At 43.1% G+C, this 22,310-nt stretch overlaps 1 protein-coding gene across 1 annotated transcript in view; it reads left to right on the forward strand.

Annotated features, from left to right (window-relative positions):
• WDR75 (WD repeat domain 75) overlaps window positions 1-22,310 on the forward strand; it is a 292,493-nt gene that overhangs the window by 192,766 nt on the left and 77,417 nt on the right. Inside the window, exon 14 of the mRNA XM_088460739.1 lies at window positions 13,337-13,517. Within this exon, the coding sequence (XP_088316865.1) occupies window positions 13,337-13,517 (181 nt within the window). The remainder of the gene's footprint in view (window positions 1-13,336; window positions 13,518-22,310) is intronic.

The raw sequence follows: 22,310 nt of genomic DNA on the forward strand, positions 1-22,310 counted from the left end.
ATTTGAATATCAGCAACTGGACTGTGTGTGCTCTTTCCAGCACTTGCAGAGGGCGTGCAAATGGTGGAAAGAGCCACCTCTTCCCGTCCAGTGTTGGGAAGGTCTGGCATCGCAACCGCCGCCACACTTGGACTCTTTTTGGGGATTTGTGATATCTTCTTAGAACGCACAGTTCTTTGCTGTGCTTTGCCAGCTTAACTTGTTTAATTTTTGTAACGGGAGGAGGGCTTCCATCGTCATGTGAAGCTGAACCACTAGTCATCAACATAGGGAAAGTCCTTAGCCGTTCCTTGCCACTCTGTGTCGTAAATGGCATATTGGCAAGTTTACGTTTCTCCTCACACTGTTTAAATGGACTTTTTAAGGTAATTTTCCTGAACTTTGTCATTTGGAATTTTATATGCCCTCTACAATGACATTGGGCATCGGCCTTGGCAGACGACGTTGATGGCATTTTATTGTTGATGTCATGACTAGTGGTAGCAGCTTCAGCACTAGGAGGAATTGGTTCTTGAACTTTCCCTATTTTATTTTTATCGGTGGGGAGATGTTCGGATTTCAGAAATCCGAACCCGCTCATCCCTAATACACACACACACACACACACACACACACACACACACACACACACACACACACACACACACACACACACACACACGTAAATATTATATAAATAAATATTGGGACATTGACAGAATTTTCATGTTTTGGCCTCTATTCACCACCACAATGGCTTTGAAATGAAACAAAGAAGATGTGCTTTCAGATTTAATTTGAGGGTAATTACATCTAAATCTGGTGAACGGTGTAGGAATTACAAAGGTGGGAGGCACATATAGAAACCGTTGTAATTCCTACACCGTTCACCTGATTTGGATGTAATTACCCTCAAATGAAATCTGAAAGTCTGCAGTTAAAGCACATCTTGTTTGTTTCATTTCAAAGCCATTGTGGTGGTGAATAGAGACCAAAATGTGAAAATTCTGTCAATGTCCCAATATTTATGCACCTGACTCTATATACACACACACACGAGGCGGCACTCAGTCCATTTATGTAAGGTAAAGCAGTGCTGTAGTTTATGCAGTCATCATTTCATCGTTGTTTCGTGGCCACATGCCCCTTCAGGTTGTCATATGGCATGTGGCCCCGAAACATCGATGAAATGATGATTGAATAAACCACAGCACTGCTTTGCCTTCCATGAATGGACTCTGAGTGCCACCTCTTGTGTATGTATATGGTGGAAACTGGGGTGTTTTATTAGCCAACATTTCGGGGATCGGATCCACTTCCTCAGGACAACATTCAAACACACTGTGAACATGACCGTGTTTAAATACAATACATGAAGTAATCACCACACTTACCCTCTCCCCTGTGGGTCCAAGTCCCGACGGCTAGCACACCAGAGCAGCACCCACCGGCAGCGGCGCCTCCGTTGCGCCAGAAGTGACGTCACTCGGAGCAGCCACTGGATCCTGGCAACCACTAAACAAAAACAAAGTAGTGGCAGATGACACAGTACAGAATACATCAGGCAGTGTCCATGCATAGACCCCTGCATACTAGTGCACAAAACTTGCCAATCAGTGTTAAATTAAGATGACATATCATAAGTATATGTCAATATAAACATGTGGCATATTACACTTTAAAATCACCTGTGAAAAAGATACAACATAATCTGCAAAAATATAAATAAATATATGAAAGTGATGGAAAAATCTTCCAGTCAAACCTACCTAGTGTCTCTAAAAAAAATAAAAAACACAGAATAAAAATGTTACGCCTTACATAAACGAAATTACAGAACACAACAGACTCCTGTATAAATATAATATAATATCCCCATCTAGTGGATAAATATAGGTAGTACAACTGCTCAGACATATTCAAATAAAATTCATGAGGCCCAAAGATTCATTCAAACCTCGAGGGGACAGGGTATCTAAGTGATTAATCCATTTGGATTCTAGCAGTAAAAGTTTTTTTTAGCCCGGTCTCCCCCTTCCCCCTAATCGAAATGGGTACATGATCAATCACTTTGTATTTTAAAGTCGCTAAGGTATGGCGAAATTACACAAAATGAAATGCCACTGGCTGCTCACTCATGCCAGACTGCATTGCTGCATGGATTGCTGGACGGCGTTGTGCCATACGAATTTTAACCTAGCACTCATTCTTCCCAACATAATATAAACCGCATGGGCAAAAAATTACACATACAACATGATTAGAGCTACAAATCAAAGGCCATTTGATGGGAAATCTAATGCCAGAATGAGGATGTGTTATGTAATCTCCTACGCGCAAGCTGATCTTCCTGTTCCAAACAGGGTTGCAGCTCATTCTACTCTGTCTGCGGGACCCTCATGGGTGGTTCAACATTGCGTTTCTGCTGAATAATTGTGCAAAGCGGCCAAGTGGTCTTCCGTCCACACTGTTCTTAGATTCTATGCCATTGATACCTTTGCCTGTCTGGATGCTTCCTTTGTGTGTCAGATTCTCCTTTCTGCTCAGGAGCATCCCCACAATTAGGGAAACTGCTTTGGGACATCCCCATGGTATCTCTGTGGATCCCCTATGGTCCTTCAAGAAGAAACTAACAGTTATGGTAGACTTACCTTTCTTAACTCTTTCTTCAAAGTCCAAACGATTCACAGGGTGCCCACCTGGCTTCAATGGGTTTCCTCTTGGTCATGGAGTCCCTCATGTGTTGTGAGTGTTTCATGTACTTATTGTCCTTCCTTCTCTCTCCTGCTCCTGCCTTGGGCTTGTTTACAAAACTGCCTGTGGCTGAGTGTGGGGTATATATGGAGGAGGACGGGGCATCCTGGGAGCTAAAACTTAACTCTTTGGTGCCCGGATCACTCCAACCACACACACCCCCATGGTATCCCTGTGGGACTTCGAAGAAATAGTTAACAAATGTAAGTCTACCATAACTCTTATATCTCTTCATGGAACTTATTCACAGTTCACGCCAAACAAGCCATGCAGATGGAGTTGAGGTTCAGACATGTACATTATAACCCATTTAAAAGCAATTTTTCCATTGGAAACTGATATATTGTCAAATTAAACTCAACCAAACCTGGCACAAACTATGATTTCCACATTTTAAAGAATTGATATCACAGAGTGAATCTTCTCCTCCAGTCTTGGGTCTATTCATCAAATCAAATTGTTAACGGTTATATATATCATTCAGCCTTTAGTACTTTAAACTTGTCAAAGGTTGTCTTTATCGAATCCAATCAAATTGTTGCTGCACTGTTCACGACCACTGCTTATGTCTTAAGGTACTCTTTTTTTTTTTTTTTTTAATTTGTTTTGTATATTACATTGATATAAATCAACTTTTCTTAGCTGTTAAGGTCAGGCTATTTTTTTTTAGTTCCTAATTTTTAGATAAATAGACTATTAAAAGGACAGCTTTGAACAGACATTACTAGTTTTCCTGCATCTTGAAGGTTTATGTTGTGTTTCATGTAGTGCAATAAGATTCTAAAATTACATGCTCTGAAATACATTTACTCTACTGATATGGCTTTGGAAATAACTTCAAATAAATTACAACTGTCCCTTTATTGTACACATACAATATGGATGCTTAATTGTCACTATAGCGGCGCAGAAAATATATAGGAGTGCTATCTGTGCAAATACTCTTAATAATAATAATAGTAATAATATATTTTATTTATATGGTGCCACAAGGGTTCCGCAGCGCCTTACACAGTACATAAACAAATGAGCACACAAGAAAACAGATATTAACAGTGCATACAATGGAGGACAAATACATGTTTTATTCATTGCTGCATAACATTTGGGGCGGGGTGCTGTTGTAAATTAGAGTATAATTAAGTGAAGGAGAAGCACATGAGGGAAGAGGTCCCTGCTTGTGAGAGCTTACATTCTAAAGGGGAGGGAGAAGACAAACATGGGTGACACAGATGGGCAGGATAGAAGAATCACAGTAATATTATATCTATGGAGAGGTTAGTCTAAACTTAAGAGGAAAAAACAATGAGTTCAGCAAAATTGCACCAAGCCTCATGATTTGGGAGCCACAACCGAGGTCCATTTGAGGGGTCATCTTGCTGCATCGTTCGGTATGGCATAGTTGGAGTGGATAAGCAGATTGCATGGGGAGATCAGGAGGGATGCGGGCTGCATTGGAGATCCAGGTGCAGGCACAATCCATAGGCATGATGGAAATGTGGTGGTAGATAAAAGCAGTCCTTAATAGCAGAAATAGCTGATTTGTTAAATTCTCATTCTGTTCTCCTCCTGAATAACTCCGGCTTCAATTTAAATGTTCTATTAACACTTTAAACTAAGCACTTCAAATCTAAGCACACTTGCTGGAGCAGCCTCGGCTAAGGCAGCCAAAGGCTGCTCCAAATAAGTGTGACTCAATCCAGGTGTCCACACTGATCCCACCCCCACCCCTAACACCCTCCTCACACAACAAAGGGTCAGCAGTAAAATAAACAAATGGTGAGAGGATAATATACCAACACAGATACAGAGTAATTTCCTGCCTTGATACAGATTTTAAAATCGGTACATGACTAAACATTATTTCATATCGGTTTTAAAGGCTGTGCAAATAAAAACCAAGCAGTAGTATGTTGGGTACAGTAGTCAATTACCTGTGGATGAGAAGAAATGAAAAATCACATCACAGTTCCTGCCAGGTACTAGTATAGTTAGTAATAACTCCTGAATAACTCCGGCTTCAATTTAAATGTTCTATTTATACTTTAAACTAAGCACTTAAAATCTAAGCACTGTTGCTGGAGCAGCCTCGGCTAAAGCAGCCGAACATACAATGGGGTTTGGTTATAATGCGGTGCTGAGTGTATAATTGTGTGAATTGAAACAAAAATCGATCCCGCACCAGAGAATTTATTTAGTGGGATATTGTGTGAACTCAATTATCATGTTTACTATATTATTTAATCTCTTACTGCCAAGTATCAAAAGATATACACTACCGTTCAAAAGTTTGGGGTCACCCAGACAATTTTGTTTTGTTTTTTTACATGAAAACTGACTTTTATTTATCAAATGAGTTGCAAAATGAGTAGAACAAATAGTCAAGACACTGGCAAGGTTAGAAATAATGATTTTTATTTGAAATCATTTTGTCCTTCAAACTATGCTTTCGTCAAAGAATGCTCCTTTTGCAGCAATTACAGCATTGCAGACCTTTGACATTCTAGCTGTTAATTTATTAAGGTAATCTGAAGAAATTTCACCCCACGCTTCCTTAAGCACCTCCCACAAGTTGGTTTGGCTTGATGGGCACTTCTTGCATACCATACGGTCAAGCTGCTTCCACAAAAGCTCAATGGGGTTGAGATCTGGTGACTGCACTGGCCACTACATTACAGACAAAATACCAGCTGCCTGCTTCTTCCCTAAATAGTTCTTGCATAATTTGGAGGTGTGCTTTGGGTCATTGTCCTGTTGGAGGTAGAAATTGGCTCCAATCAAGCGCTGTCCACAGGGTATGGCATGGCGTTTCAAAATGAACTGATAGCCTTCCTTATTCAAAATCCCTTTTACCTTGTACAAAATCTCACAATTTACCAGCACCAAAGCAGCCCCAGACCATCACATTACCTCCACCATGCTTGACAGATGGCATCAGGCACTCTTCCAGCATCTTTTCACTTGTTCTGCGTCTCACAAATGATGTTCTGTGTGATCCAAACACCTAAACTTTGAATTCGTCTGTCCATAACATTTTTCCAATCTTCCTCTGTCCAATGTCTGTGTTCTTTTGCCCATATTAATCTTCTCCTTTTATTGGCCAGTCTCAGATATGACTTTTACTTTGCCAATCTGCCTAGAAGGCCAGCATCCCTGAGTCGCCTCTTCACTGTAGATGTTGACACTGGCGTTTTGTGGGTACCATTTAATGAAGTTGCCAGTTGAGGACTTGGGAGGCCTCTATTTCTCAAACTAGAGACTCTAATGTACTTGTCTTCTTGCACAGTTGTGCATCGGTGCCTCCCACTTCTCTTACTACTCTGGTTAGAGGCTGTTTGTGCTGTTCTTTGAAGGGAGTAGTACACACCGTTGTAGGAAATGATCAGTTTCTTGGCAATTTCTTGCATGGAATAGTCTTCATTTCTAAGAACAAGAATAGACTGTCGAGTTTCACATGAAAGTTCTCTTTTTCTGGCCATTTGGAGAGTATAATCGAACCTACAAATGTGATGCTCCAGATACTGAGCTAACTCAAAGCAAGGCCAGTTTTATAGCTTCTCTAACGAGCAAACCCGTTTTCAGCTGTGCTAACATAATTGCACAAGGATTTTCTAATCATCCATTGGTCTTCTAACGTGCTTAGCAAACACAATATAACATTAGAACACTGGAGTGATGGTTTCTGGAAATGGGCCTCTATACACCTATGTAGATATTCCTTTAAAAATCAGATGTTTGCAGCTAGTATAGTCATTTACCACATTAACAATGTATAGAGTAGTGGTTACCAAACTTTTTTGAATCACGTCGCCCTAGACTACCAGCTTTGTTTTCACAGCATCTCTAATCCAAAAGTTTGTTATTGAGAAATTCGGAAAAAATGTAGGAAAAGTAGTAAAGTGAAGTAAATTGTGCTTACCTGTTAGCCTTAGGTTCAGTTATGTGGTGGTGGACAGATTTGTGCTTCTTTTAGTCCACATATTTACATTACATTGACCATAAATAATTTGATTTGGTGCCGGACAACCAACTTGAGGCACCCCTGCAAGTGTCCCAAGGCACCCCATAATGCCATGGCGCACAGTTTGGGAACCACTGGTATAGAGAGTGTATTTCTGATTAATTTAATGTTATCTTCATTGAAAAAAAACAGTGCTTTTCTTTCAAAAATAAGGACATTTCTAAGTGACCCCACACTTTTGAATGGTAGCGTGTGTGTGTGTGTGTGTATGTATATAAATGATTTAACTATGCTCCATAGCGTCTTCTGAGGAGACGCTGACACGGAGCTGTAGAACCAATGGAATAAACGGCAGTCAGTGATACAATTTGAATGGACCAATGAGGATAAGGCTGAGGGTATATATGAGGACTGAGATGAGTGCTCTGGTTGATCTGTCTTGATAAAGCAGCCTCTAGGCGAAACTCGCGTTGGCGTTTCCACGATGTACCGATGTCAATTATTTTTATAATGAAATCTGTGTAGCATGTAATATGTGAAGCTGACCAGGGCATCACTCTATATCTTTCTCTCCCCTTGCTATATGTTAAGGACGGAGGATTTCATATGCTGTGTGTAAATAACACTAACATGCTGCATGTGACAGCATTAAATTGGCTGGCTGATCGCTACTGTTACTATGCATATAGCTTACAGCGTGTATTATGTGAAGTCGATCAGAGCCCAACTTTATTACTATATTATATTATTTTCTCTCTCTTACCCCACTGTATTGTGAAGGAGGAGGATAGCAGATGCCAGGTGTAATAAAGACTGGTTGAATAAACAGTGATTTATCTGGCAGCAGTATTGGAATCAGTGGCGTAACTAGGATATTTGGAGCCCAGGGCAAATTTGAAAATGGAGCCCCCCCTTGTGTGCACGCCTTACCTGAATTCACGCTCCGGATACTGCTTCCGCCGCCGCATGTCAGTTCTCCCGGGCTGGCGCACTCAGCATTATGGGAGAGACGTCATGACGTCTCTCCCATTACCCACTGCCTGAGCCGGAAGGCGGAGCTCATGAGTGAGCTCCAACCCGGCTCTTGCAGTGGGCGCTGCAGCAGTCAATGAGAGTCTGTTTGACTCTCATTGGCTGCTGATTCACACACACATCCCCACCGCTCGTCGGTGATGTGTGTGCAGCAACAGCCGACTCTCATTGGCTGCTGGTTAACACATACATCGCTGGCGGCGATGTGTGTGTTAGCACAGCCTGAGCCTTCCTCCCACGTCCTGGCAGTATTGGGTAAGCGCTCAGGGGGAGGGAAAGGGCACGGCTGTGCAGTAAAATAACATATATAGGAACAGAAGTCATATACAGTGCCTTGCAAAAGTATTCACCATTGGCTTTTTACCTTTTTTGTTACATTACAACCTGTAATTTATTTATTTTTTCAATCTGAATTTTATGTGATGGATATACACAAAATAGTCTAATTTGGTGAAGTGAAACGAGAAAAATATATATAAAAAAGTATCTTTATAAATAAAATTCTGAAAATTGGCATGTGTATAGGTAATCACCCCCTTTGCTATGAAGCCCCTCAAAAGTTCTGTTGCAACCAATTACCTTCAGAAGTCACATAATTAGTGAAATGAAGTCCACCTGTGTGAAATCTAAGTATCACATGATCTGTCAGTATAAACACAGGTTTTCTGAAAGGCCCCAGAGGCTGCAACACCACTAAGCATGAAGACCAAGGAGCTCTCCAAACAAGACAGGGACAACGTTGTTGAAGTACAATTCTGGGTTGGGTTATAAAAAAATATCCAAATCTTTGATGATCCCCGTAGCACCATCAAATCAATCATCTTAAAATGGAAAGAACATGGTACGAGAACAAACCTGCCAAGAGAGGGCCACCCACCAGAACTCACAGATCTGGCAAGGAATGCATTAATCACAGAGGCAGCACAGAGACCAAAGGTAACCCTGAAGGAGCTGCAGAGTTCCATAGCAGAGACTGGTGTATCTGTGCATGTGGGCAACTCCCCAAATGTATGGAGGTAGGTTCCCTGGTCAGATGAGACTAAAATTTTACTTTTTTCGGCCACCAAGGAAAATGCTATATCTGGTGCAAACCCAACACATCCCATCACCCCAAGAACACCATCCCCTTAGTGAAACGTGGTGGCAGCATCATGCTGTGGGGATGTTTTTCAGCAGCAGGGACTGGGAAACTGATTTGAGTCGAGGGAAAAATGGATGGTGCTAAATACAGGGATATTCTTGAGCAAAACCTGTTTCAGTCTACCTGTGATTTGAGACTGGGAAGGAGGTTCATCTTCCAGCAGGTCAATGACCCGGGGCATACTGCTAAAACAACACTCGAGTCATTTAAGGGGAAACATTTAATTGTGTTGGAATTGCCTAGTCAAAGCCCAGATCTCAATCCAATTGAGAATCTGTGGTCAGACTTGAAGATTGCAGTTCACAAGCGGAAACCATCTAACATGAAGGAGCTGGAGCAGTTTTGCCTTGAGGAATGGGCAAAAATCCCAGGGGCAAGATGTGGCAAGCTCATAGAGACTTATCCAAAGCAACTTGCAGCTGTAATTGCCGCAAAAGGTGGCTCAACAAAGTACTGACTTTAGGGGGGTGAATAGTTATGCACGCTGAAGTTTTCAGTTATGTTGTCCTAAATGTTGTTTGATTCACAATATATGTAAAAAAAAAAAAAAAACACAACTTCACAGTTCAGTGTTCTCCCCAGAAAATTTTTCTAGCCGGGTGGGATCAAGAAGTAGCCGGGTGGGGGCCTTCTCATTAATAAAATGTTTAAAATCCTGACCTTTTATAATGATTTAAACTTGAAATAAAAATTTATATATTAATTCTCCTTCTTAGAGGCCCAGATACTGTCCCCACTTGCAGGCTACATAAAATATATTTTTTATACAGCTTTACAGATACTGGGCCTGATTCAGACCCGGTTGCAAGCGCTAAGCGCTCGCAACTGGGTCGATGGTGGCCCAGAGCGCATGCGCTCGACGGTGCCGACTCAGTCATGCGCATGCGCGAGACCCCGGATAGCGACGGGTAATCCGTCGCTCCGGGTCTCGTACCAAAGGGGGCGTGCTGTCGATGTTGCGTGACAGCACACCCCCTTTGGTGGGCGGGCTGGGGGAGTGGCTGCCCGAACGGAGGCGTTCCCATGTGAACACTCCGTTTGGGGGCGGCCCTACTGACATCACGAGTGATGTCGGTGGGAGAGATTTCGGCTCTGTTAGAGCCGAAATCTCTCTGGGGCTTGCGGCAACGAGATCCTACCACAAGGGTCTCGTCGCAAGCCCGATGGTTGCGATGGTCTTGACCATCACGACCATCTTCCTGGCCACTCACTATAGCTGTGGTGGCCAAAAAAAGACCGGCCCTGATTCAGAGCGTCCGACTCTGAATCAGGGCCACTGGCCCCACTTGCAGGCTCTCTTTAATCAGTTCAGGTGACTGTTCCCGTCTGAACTTTTATACAGGAGGATGGATCTTTGCCCTCCAGCCTGACACCGCCCCTGCACTTTGATGAACAACTACCCCCTGCCCCAATGCCACATCCACTGCTCGGGACTCTCCCCTGACCCAATGCCGTGTCCCCTGCCCCAATGCCGCATCCCCAGCCCAACACTTCCCCCGCCCCAATGCACCTGTTTTCCGTTACCTGGAACCTTCACTAACGTCCTTATTGCCGACGGACACGGAGGCTCCAATGTGAGGAGCATGACGTCGGCGCACCTCGGTGTTGCATCCATGTCCGTGGCAACAAGGACAAATTGAGGGTGACCGGGAATGCTCTGCATTGGCGGGGGAGGGGAGGGGGGGAGTGCCAGGCGTTAGGCTGTTTCTGCTGGGTGATGCGCCCTGAGAAAATAGCCTAGGGAGAGCACTGCAGTTGTAGGCATGTTCTGTGAATGAAATGATGCACACCTTCAAACAATCCATTTTAATTACAGGTTGTGAGGCAACAAAACATGAAATTGAAAGGGGAGTGAATACTTTTGCAAGGCACTGTATAGAGCACAATACAATGAGACAATATAACACTTAAGGATCGTATGCTATGTGTCTACAGAAAAATGACTAGGGCGTTCTGTAATAGAGAGAGTGTTACATATATGGCAACATAATGTGCCACTTACTGTTGCGACTTATAGTCCATGTCTTAATATGTTGTGCCTTTGATGGGGAGTGATGAAAATGTTCAAGGTACAAGTGTTGGTGCATGCACCTCCGTGCTTCTGTGGTCGGGCGCCGGGTTTCCGGTGCTTTCAAGTGAAAGTGTGCCTCCATTTGCCTGTTTGTGGGTATCCCCTCTCGATGTTGTAGATCCATCTTGTGTGGATCCCGTGGTGCAGTAGCCAGTACGATGAAAGTCTTAAGCTGCTGTGGGTGTATAGGAGCCGGCGGTGAGCTTTGCACGCCTGTCTCACTGCCGGACAGCTGCTTCCGGGTAACGCTCTGCAACGCGTTTCATCCGCTGTACTGTGTTGGGTTACGTCAGGGCTCCTTGTGTGATGTGTCGGTCAGTCTTTTTAAATGCTGTTTGAGCTCCTCCTCTTGGGGAGGGTTTGGTGTTTATAGGGAAAAGATCCAATGAGAGAAGGTCCCAAATATTTAAGGGTTATATATAATAGTAGGTTTTATGGTAATCATAATAAAATGTTAATAGTAAAAATTACAATGATATATAATCCAGTATATTCTAATTAAAATATCAGATATTGCAATAAAAATAGAGATAGAAATGGAATGAATACAATTAGATAGATGAATGAATGAATAAATCAATATAAAGATATATTATGTGATGACAAATACTCTGATGCATTTTATCTGTGTGTAGACATTAGTGTAGGGTAGATCCAAATGTCAGAAGTGAAACGGTAATTCATGTAGTTAGTGGGATAAGTTCATAGCTATGTTAAAATGCAGCAGAGTATTTTTCATCACATACTATATATTTCTATTGATTTATTAATTTATCTAATTTAATTCATTCCATCTCTATCTTTATCGCACTTTATCTGATATTTTAAGAGGAATATACTGGATTATATTTAATTTTTTTATTTTTTTTTCCGATCAACATTTTATTATGATGACCATAAAACCTACTATTATATATAACCTTTAAATATTTGGGACCTTCTCTCATTGGATCTTTTCCCTATAAACACCAAACCCTCCCCAAGAGGAGTAGCTCAGACAGCATTTAAAAAGATTGACAGACACATCACACAAGGAGCCTTGACGAAACCCAGCACAGTAAAGCGGGTGAAACACGTTGGAAATGCCCCCTTTGCAGAGCGATACCTTGAAGCAGTTGTCCGGCGGTGAAACAGGCGTGCACGCTCACCTCCGGCTCCTACACACCCACAGCAGCCGAAGACTGTCATCGTTCCGGCTGCTGCACCACGGGATCCACACAAGACGGATCTCCAACATCGAGAGGGGATACCCGGCAAGTAGACAAACGGAGGCAAACTTTCACTTCAAAGCACCGGACATCCGGCGCCTGACCACAGGTGCACGGCGGTAGGAGGTGCACGCACCAATACTTGTACCTTGAACGTTTTCATCACTCCCCATCAAAGGAGCAACATATTAAGTCCTGGTCTATAAGAAGTAACAGTAACTGGCACATTATGTTGCCATATTTGTAACACACTCTCTATTACAGAACACCCTTGTCATTTTTCTGTAGACACATATAGAATACGATCCGTAAGTGTTATATTGACTCATTGTAATGTGCTCTATATTTGACATGTGTTCCTATTTATGTTAATTTACTATATACACTTCTTTAAGGAATTTATTTATGACACAGAATTGTTTCAGACAGCCCTAGTTTTATTTTATTTAGTACTTTTACTCTCTTTTTAGGAATAAACTTATTACTATATCTCTGGACTGTATACACATTTCTTACCACACAATTATACACTCAGCACCGCAGTTTAACCAAACCCCATTGTATAATATAGAGTATTTGCACAGATAGCACTCCTATATATTTGCTGCGCTGCTAGAGTGACAATTAAGCATCCATTCTATTTCTATACTAGTGTATGTGGGGAACACACAAATTTGTCACTGGCAACAGCTGTTAACACACCCAAGACCTATCTGTCAGCCTAAAGTAGCGCACTACACCATATGTTATACCAACATACATATACAGTATGCTATGTGAGGACACATCTGTATGTTGTTTTCTAAATGTGTTTTTATTAGTGTTGGGGAAGCACCAACTTAAATTCACAACAATTGCATGAATACCATGTCTGACTATGTAATATATTGGATCAATTCACTCACCTGTGATGACAAAAATCTCAGCTTTAACACGCTAGCTCCCAGTTCTGCATTTGGATATCCTCATTATTTATGAAGTGCCACAAAACTGAGTTGTCAGATGAACGGTGTAATACATCATACTTTGCAACTAAACAAGAAGGCCCACACATATGAGACGGAGTAAAGATTGCACGAGAATGTTTGAAACTTGTCTGCTAAACTATTTGTATTGCTTCTACCTTTACATAACAATGTGTAGTAAAAAAAATAAAAAGTAATCCTTTGGTTGTGTTTTTTCTTTTAAAGGGAAATGCAGAGGGTGGAGCTGTGATTTTGTCGGTAGTTACCACAGATTCAAAGCCACTGGCTCCTGCTTCTCTGAAGATGGCTCCCTTCTTGCTGTTAGTTTTGAAGACTTAATTACAATTTGGGCATCCAGTACTTGGGACTTAAAGCATACATTCTGCCAACCGCCAGGAAACATAAGGTGGGTAAGATCTTTCTAGATTCATATACCTACATGTAAATGTTGAATGCATTTCAACCTGCAGCACAAACCATTTTATCAAAAGGTCCTTCACAAAATCCTACACAATCATAGTTGAGCTGCAGTGAGTAAACTATCTCTCCTGGTAATGTATGTGTATGAGTCCTGCAGTCCCTCCAAATAGCCGCCCTTGGCGCATCAGGTCCCGTGCGACTCTCACCAGGAGACTGCACTGATTAATTTGATATGCTACACGTGTATTAGTGTGCGACTTTGTATGAGTCTGTATATGAAGTGCTATGATGCAGCAGCTGCAGCTTTTTCCACACCAAGTTCTGTTGTGCTTTGTTTACAGAGTCAGTTGCACACAAATATCCAAGTGTTGCATATCAAATTAATCCGTGTAGTCTCCATATCAGTGAATTGAAACATAAACACAATTTAAGATAAACAGCTGTCTACCGTATACAGATGGTCGAAGAAGGACCTAGTCTAGTTATAAAGTGAATGAGACCGGAGTTGGATATGCAAGTAGTGATGATCAGTGACCGTTAACAGTTCATATGGCAAAATATGTGAGAGGTTGAAGAACAAGATCAGATGTAGTGTTGGCGCAGGATTCTTGTGACATACAGGAGATAATATTGTTTCTGGATTGCGTAAGTGGCTAGTTTTGGAATAGATTTGCATTTTTCGAAAAGATATTCTATAGGTGTCTCTAATGAGTGCCAGTTTATTTCTTCGTTCTGTAGTAGTGTAGGCCTGCAATAACATCTCTTGGGTATTGGTCAGTCGATGACTTTGTCTTGATTGTTCTGTGGGCTCTGCCCCTAAGAAATTCATCAGATTTCTGGTAAAATATGATTGAAAAGATGCATGAGTGGCATCAAAACAAACTGAGAAACTATGGCACGTTACAAACAGTGAGACCTAATTTCTATGCTCCCTTGATTTTCTTTAAGAGCTTCTACCTCATTATGTAAACTGGTTAGCTACTTATCGTAACAACACTTATCGTGCCAAATGTCTGTTTTAGGGTCAAGTGTCTACGTTCTGGTGTCAAGCAAGGTTATATCAGACTAGAAAACTCTGAACGGCCATAGAGAGTTCCTGTTAAAATTGCTGTCTTAACACCTTCAAGCTAACTAGTCATGCACGACTGCTTGAATTTGAGTTTCTGGCAATTATTTATTAACATTTACTTATATTGTGCCAGAATATTCTGTTGTGCTTTTAGAATTGGGAACAAGTAGTAGTAAAACAGTAATAAAAGCATTGGTTAGCATTACTGCCTCATAGCACTGAGGTCGTGGGTTCAATTCCCACCACATCCCTAACTGTGCGGAGTTCGTATATTCTCCCTGTGCTGGCGTGGGTTTCCTCCGGGTACTCCGGTTTCCTCCCACACTCCAAAAAATATACTGGTAGGTTAATTGGCTCCCAACAAAAATTAACCCTAGTTTGTATCTGTGTGTGTGTACATGTGGTAGGGAGTATAGATTGTAAGTTCCACTGGGGCAGGGACTGATGTGAATTGCCAAATATGCTCTGTAAAGCGCTGCGGAATATGTGTGCGCTATATAAATAACTGGTAATAATAATAAAATAAGACTAATAACAGCCAAAGATGTATGCAGACTATGACAAAGAACTTATGGCTTCCGACTGGTCCAAGAGAAGTCAACCCATGAGATGCTTTTTGCACTTCTGTGAAATACCTTTTCTAAAACCAGCTGAAGTTATGGGAGTCGAGATGGATAAATGGGAAGCGGTAATGCACAGAATCTTAAGTGCACGTCAGGGTCCCAGCAATTCTGGGTGGGATGTGAAGGATTTTATAGTCTATTAACAAGAGGTTACTCCACAGCACCCTCTCGACTCCTTTTGAGAAGGATGTCACTAGTAATGGAAAGTACAAAATGTGGGAAGAGAACAAATACATGATAGACTCTCTTGCTGGCCATACACTATTCAACCAGTATAAGATAAGTTTCAACTTACATTTTCCCTTGAACTCCCCGGCAGTCCCGGCCACGCGATTGACACACGCTGACATATGATCACACGATACGATGCATCATGCGTCCGTCGTCTGAGCAGTGTCATTTGTAAAAAGAAAAAAAAAAAAAAAGAAGACCGATGCACGCACGGGGAGATCTGTGATGCATGCATCTGTCTTTAATAAAATGCAGATGCAGGATGGTTCAGTGAGAACCATCCGTGCATCTGTAAAAAAAAAAAAAAGTGTTTAAAAAAAAATGGCGTGTCTCTCCCCCCCCCAAAGAGCAACCAGCCCCGGGCTTTAGTGACCCAGTGCTGGTTGGGAAACATACAAGGGACAAACGACATAGTGGTCCCCCCGTATGCAAGCACAACCAGCACCGCGCTAGTCAGAACCAGCTCTGGTTGCCAAAATATGGGGGACAAACTATGTAGGGGTCCCCCATATTCTGCACAACAAGCACTGGGCTCTGATCCGTTCCTGGTTCTGGAAATACAGGGGGGGTGGGGAAAGCATAGGGTCCCCCTGTATTTTCCAGAACCAGCACTAGGCTTTCTAGCGGGGGGCTAATGCCACAGCCAGGGGAGCTCCTTCACCGGGGAGCTGGGGGGACACCCCCAATAAAGGGGTCTCCCCCTCCAGGGCACCCCAGGCTGATAGCCTGGGGTTACACCTGGCACACTTGGGTGGTGGGTGCCGGGTTGATTATGTAGTTATCCCAGTAAGCTTCCCCCTGCTTGTGTGTGTGTGTGTGTGTGTGTATGTATGTATATATACATATCTATATCTATATATATATATATATATATATATGTGTGTGTGTGCAATACATATATATACACACAAACACACATAAGGGGCGGAATATCACATGTTACTACAGGAATGAGCTGGGTGATGTGTTACTACAGAGTGAGGGGAATGTCGAATGTGCTACAACACGGGGAAGGGAAAGGTGTTAATACAGAGGTGAGGGAGTGGAATGTTAGTACACATATGAGGGAAAGTAATGTCTTACTATAGCAGTGATGCATTACTAAATAGGTGAAGGATTAATGTGTTATTGAAGTGGTGAGATGGAAATGGAAAAACCGCAAATATCGAAAGTCTATCGGGGTGAAACCGGGTACATCAGCTAGTTATAAAATAAATGGACATACGGAAGCAAAAAAACTGTCCACCAACACATAATTCAACCTAAGGGCCGGATTCAACTACCGGCGATATTATCGCCAATTTTTCATGTAAGAATGGAGAAATCTTTATTTTGAGAAATGGTGAAAAATGTGGGGATTTCTTACAGAACCCTTTGGACAGCCCCCTAATGATACTTTAGCAAAAACATTTTTTTGTAAGTTGTGTACTTTGACGCTGTACTCTGAAATTTCGGTAAATTTTTATTTTTTTTCGGGAAAAATTCATTTAACGTATTGGGCCTGGTATTTCGGAGGGCCATAAAGATGCGCCAAGTGTTGTAAACATCGCATGTGGCTGACGCAGGTGTTTTTTTGTGGTTCTTAAAAACCGCCTGCGCCAGCCACGTGCGATGTTTAAAACACTTGGCGCATCCTTATGGCCCTCCGAAATAGCAGACCCAATACGTTAAACGCATTTTTCCCGGAAAAAAAATTTCACTAAAATTTCTGCTGTTTTTCGCCAAAGTACACAACTTACGATTTTCTTTTCCGCTAAAGTATCATGGGAGCTGTCCAAAGGGTTCTGTAGGAAATCTCCAAATTTTTACCCAAAAATAGGGATTTTGCTAATTTTTTAGCCTGCACTAGGCTGGAGAAAAGTTTTCTCCAGTTTTTAGGCAAAAACAACCGTTTTTTCGCCGTCGTTGGCGAAATCGGCCGATCTCACCAACGATGGCGAAATCGCCCGATTTCTCCTCTAATTGAATTCCCCCCTAAGGATGGATACGTATGCACAATTTATTTAATGTAATAATAATTTCTCAATAAGAAACTTTTGGCTTAGGGTGCCATGAAAAAAATGCTGATACTATAGGGCCGGCCTGGCCAACCTGTAGCTCTCCAGTTGTGGAAATGCAAGTCTCGGCATGCTCTGCCACAGTTTTGCTATTAGGGAATGCTAAAACTGGGGCAGGGGATGCTGGAACTTGTAATTTCACATTCACTGGGGAGCCACAGGTTGGGCAAGCCTGCTCTAGGGCACTGTGATTCAAAAAAGGTTTGGAACTACTGCCTAAATCATTTTAAAAAAAATAGAATGGACCTTAAAAATCTTGAAAAATCTTACTATAAAACATCAGTGCTTTCTAATGGAGGATACCAAAAGTGTACTATTTACAGCCAAGAATCTGCAAAGCTCACCCTGTAGAAGTGCAGAGTCACAGACTGTAGTGCCCTGGGTGGGTAGCTTTGGTGTCCTTGTTATTTCTGACCATTTTAGTGATGTTCAATAAACAGGTGTAGTTGTTGGGACTGTACAGAAGCTTTTGATATGCAGTCTCAGGTGAAGTGCAGTAAAGGAGAGTGTACCCTCAGTAGTACAAGACCTCCCATTGGAAAGCAGGACCTGAAGTGCATAGTGATCACTCCCACTTCAATCTATGTAAAGAGAAAACAATGGGCCGCTGATTCCAGAGGTGGTAAGTGCATAGAGCAGCTGCTGTCCTCACAGGGAGTCTCTAGGGATGTAATGGGGAGATGCAATCTTTGTCTCGCCGGAGGAGTGAGCGTGGATGGATGATTGTGTCTCTATCAGATTTTGGGGAGCCACCAGATCCTGTGGGGCAAAGAAGTTCACTGGTTACAGATCTTTTCTTTTTCTCCTAGTCTATGGGTAGGAGCACGCAATAGACTAATAAACCTTTAAGAGACTAGCTCCTCCCTTCTGCAACCAGTGGTCTTTAGTGAGTTTTAAGTGACTTTGGAAGCTAGGCTGTTTTGACTAGGGCTGCCCTGCATGTTTGATTAGGGCTGCAGTATGTTTTACAGATGTGTATTATACACCTAGCCTCAATACGCCATGTGGGTGAGTGAGTGGCACCAAGTGGCATATGTTTTTTTTTTTTTTTTTTTTAATTATTGAATTTTAGGCTCAAGACAAGAGACTGCATTGATTAATTTTATATGCAACATTTGTATATCTGTGTGTAACTGAATTTGGGACCTTATTCACCTCATCAGGGCGGCCGCTTTTTTTTTTTTAACCCGGCCTCCTGGCCGCTCGCTAAGCTGTGGGTGACCACCCACAGCTTTTGCGAGCAGCCAGGTGCGACCATCGGGCTTGCGACGAGACCCTAGTGGTATGGTCTCGTCTGCCACAAGCCCCAGTGAGATTCCTGCTCAAATAGAGCAGGAAGCTCACTACTGACATCACGAGTGATGTCAGTGGTGCCACCCACAAGGAACGCCTCCGTTTGTCCAGCCACCCCTCCTCCCCACCTACAAAACGGGGCGAGCTGTCGATCAACATCGACAGCCGCCCCGTTTGTAGTGAGCACCGGAGCGAGTGAATTTCTCACTCGCTCCGGGTCTTGCTCACATGCGCGGCGCGTGCGCAGTGCCCCACCATCGACCCGCTTGCGAGCAGTTCTGAATGAGGGCCCTGGTGTGAAAAAACCTATGGCTGTTGCATCGTAGCACTTAGTATTCAGACTCAGTTGTACCCAGATATTCAAGTATTGTCTATAAAATTAATCAGTGCAGTGGTTTTGCCGCATTGTGTTGTGACAGAGTTGCTTTTGAGCGAAAAAGATGCTCTGCGCAAGCAGAGTTGCACGGGACTTGGCACCCTGAGAAGGGCTGGCGGTGGACACATCTGCCTATTTATTTGTATCTTTTTTTGTTTGGTTTCTAGTCGGGCTGCAATGTGAGCTGCGACAGTAGTTCGACTAGTGTTCACTCCCTGGTGTGTCATGCTCGGATCTCCATTGCAGAGCCCACCTGGACGTGTAGCAGGCTGCACTCTTACCAATTTTAGAGGGTAGGAGTTGCCGCAATGGCTCTTGCCAGGATTCTCCATGGCTCCCCTCTTCCTAGAAGGAGGAGTATGCGGTATCAGGATGCTTGGGAACGGGCTGCACCATTTGTTCTCCCTGAAGAAGTCGTCAATTTGGTGGCCAGAAAAGTTTTCACGGGGGAGGAGCTGGCTGAGAATCTGTCTCCCCTGCAGTGGAGCAGTCAAGGATACTGAGCCTATGTCCAGAAGAAGGGGACACCATTCCTTTGCGTTACAGCTGCTGTCAGCTTCTGGGGACACTGCTCTGGACCCTAACTTCTCTCCTCTGCAACTGTGGCCTCTCTCTGGAAGGCTGTGTACTTTATTTTTATTTTTGTATACCTGTTTCTTGATTTATTCAGGGTTTTAGGTGTTATCTGCAGTTCACCTGTGCTTTTCATGGTTGTTCTGCTTGTTACCTTTATCATTGTAACACAACTGTAATCTTTTTCCAGCTGTGCATTGCATTTCTGTTTGCTAGATTTCCTGTGTGAAAACTATCTGTGTAATATGCAGTCAAGTTACCTTACTGGTTATTTACGGCCTTTTTTATGTCGGACAATTAAAAGTCCACTAAGTCTAAGTATTTATTTGTGCCAAATGTAATCTTGCATTGTGAACAGTTGGACTTGAGCCAGTGGCGTCCAAGTTCTGGGAAGCACAATTATTGTGGAGCCAGCGAGGACTCAAGTTTTGGGCAGGTCCATGGCTGAACTGGTTAATTTGGTGTCTCGCCAGTGGGAAGAACGTCACGTGCACCTCCCATGCCAGCTCAATTCCAGGACTTCCAGGGGGTGGTGGGGTCTCTCTCTCTCTGTTGGGGACCCTACTTGGGTTCATTCTATAGAGCGCTAAGCTTTGGTCTCTTCATACTTGGAGAGGTCCTTTGGAGAACCGTGTTACAGGGACTTGCAGAAACTTCCTCACTCCCCACAGATTTCTTTGGAGGAAGAGGAGGTTAAGCTTCTGAATTACTTGCCTCTTCAGAACAATTTGGAACCCTCCTCTGTCATTGACCCCAAGGGTCACCTGCTCAGGAGGTTTTTCTCCACTGAACCTCCAAGGGACGATGTAAGACTGGCAGCTTTGGATCAATCCATTGCTTCTCTTACATCAGGCGCAGTAATTTTTTCGGTTCTGCCAGTTCAATGTACCAGGGGGTTTTACTTAAATGTGTTTTTTTTTTTGGTCCAGAGCCTGTCATTTTGTCCCTTTCTCGATCTCAAGGCCCTTAATACCAGTCTGGATGGATCGATTCCTTGTGGCCAGTGATGGCCTCCATAGTCATCAAGGTTGCATACCTCCATGTCCCCATCTGGTAGGTGTATTTTGCACTCCTCAGATTAACGGTGTGGCGTGCCCATTGTTAGTTTCGGGCACTGCCGTTTGATTTGGCCACAATTCAGTAAGTTTTTATGTAGATGTTGTCAGTGATTGCATCAGTCTTGCACAAGGAGGCTATAATGGTTGTACCCTATTTGGTCGATCAAGATGGACTCACCTCTTCTGTTGAAAAGTCAACTCACACGGTTCAGCTGTTGCAGGGGCATGGGTACCCAGTCAACGCTTACTGTTCTTGTGCTTGATCTGTGATGCCAGCCTTCAGCATGTGTTCCTTCAATATTTGTTCCCTTCAGACATTCGTCCAGAGAGTTCTGCCCTTGGAGCATCCGCTTGATCCTGTTATGCATGCAATTGCTGCGGAAGTTCACCTAGACTTTCAAGCACATCCTGTATGCCAAGTTCCTATCCTGCGAGATTCAATAAGAAATTCTACAGGATTGGCATACGTCCAACGATCACCTGGAGTCTTGGCTTCCCTCAGTCTTTTGTAGTGCATGCATCAGTCCCTGCATTGGTATTTGAATCCAGGCCACTCTGCCCTGGATCATTTTGACCACATGCCAGCCTTCTGGGTTGCAGGGCCTTTGGTCTACGCGGGAGTTTGTCCTTCCCTTCAATGTTTTGGAGCTCCAAGCTATTTACCTTGCGCTGACCAATTCATAGTAAATTCTTTCTGGCTGCCTGGGCTGGATTTAATCAGACAGTGCCACGGCGGGGGCATATATTCGCCATTAGGGTGGCACCTACAGCACCAGGGCAATGGCGGAAGCAATTGGCCTGGTGCCAGTAATATCAGCCGTAGAAAATTCTTAGCAAGAAATGTGATCCTGCCGATCGAGTGATCTCTAATCCCATAGCTTTTCACCTAAATAGTTTGGTGATGGGGTCTGCCAGAGGTGGACCTCATGGTGTCTCTCCACAACTGCAAGGTACCTCGTATTTTTGCCCAGTCTAGAACTTGACTACGTGCAGGGTGCTCGAATGAACACTAGTGGCTATTGAAGCTAGTATCCAAGAAGACTAAAGGTTTTTCTTCCTGCGTCTTTCAGACCATGTTGCGAGCAAAGCAACCGGTTTCTGGAAAAAAAGTGTGGAAGTTTTACATTCTTTGGTGTGAAAAGAAAGGGTACCATTAAATCCTTTTCTCTGGTTCCATCTGGGGGACATTGCGTTCCCACACTTCCTTCTTTAGGGTCATTAGGGATCCACAGGGATACCATGGGGATAATGTTGTTTGAGAGATCCAGGCACCAAACAGTTAAAGCTTTAGCTTCCAGGATGCCTTGGGTCCTCCTCCATATATACTCTGCCTCTAGCAACAGGCCTTCAGTTGTTCGTTTGGTGCGTCAGGATTAGCATGCACCTTTGTAACGGGGACTACTCAGGCAGTCCTAAGCTTTTATTTTGTTTTATTTTTGTTTTTGGGTTGGCATTACTAAGCGTCTGAATTAATACGCATGTACTGCAACTTCAGCTAC

Source organism: Taudactylus pleione, unplaced genomic scaffold (genome assembly GCF_031769625.1).
Source record: "Taudactylus pleione unplaced genomic scaffold, aTauple2 ptg000977l, whole genome shotgun sequence".
Taxonomy (NCBI): Eukaryota; Metazoa; Chordata; class Amphibia; order Anura; family Myobatrachidae; genus Taudactylus; species Taudactylus pleione.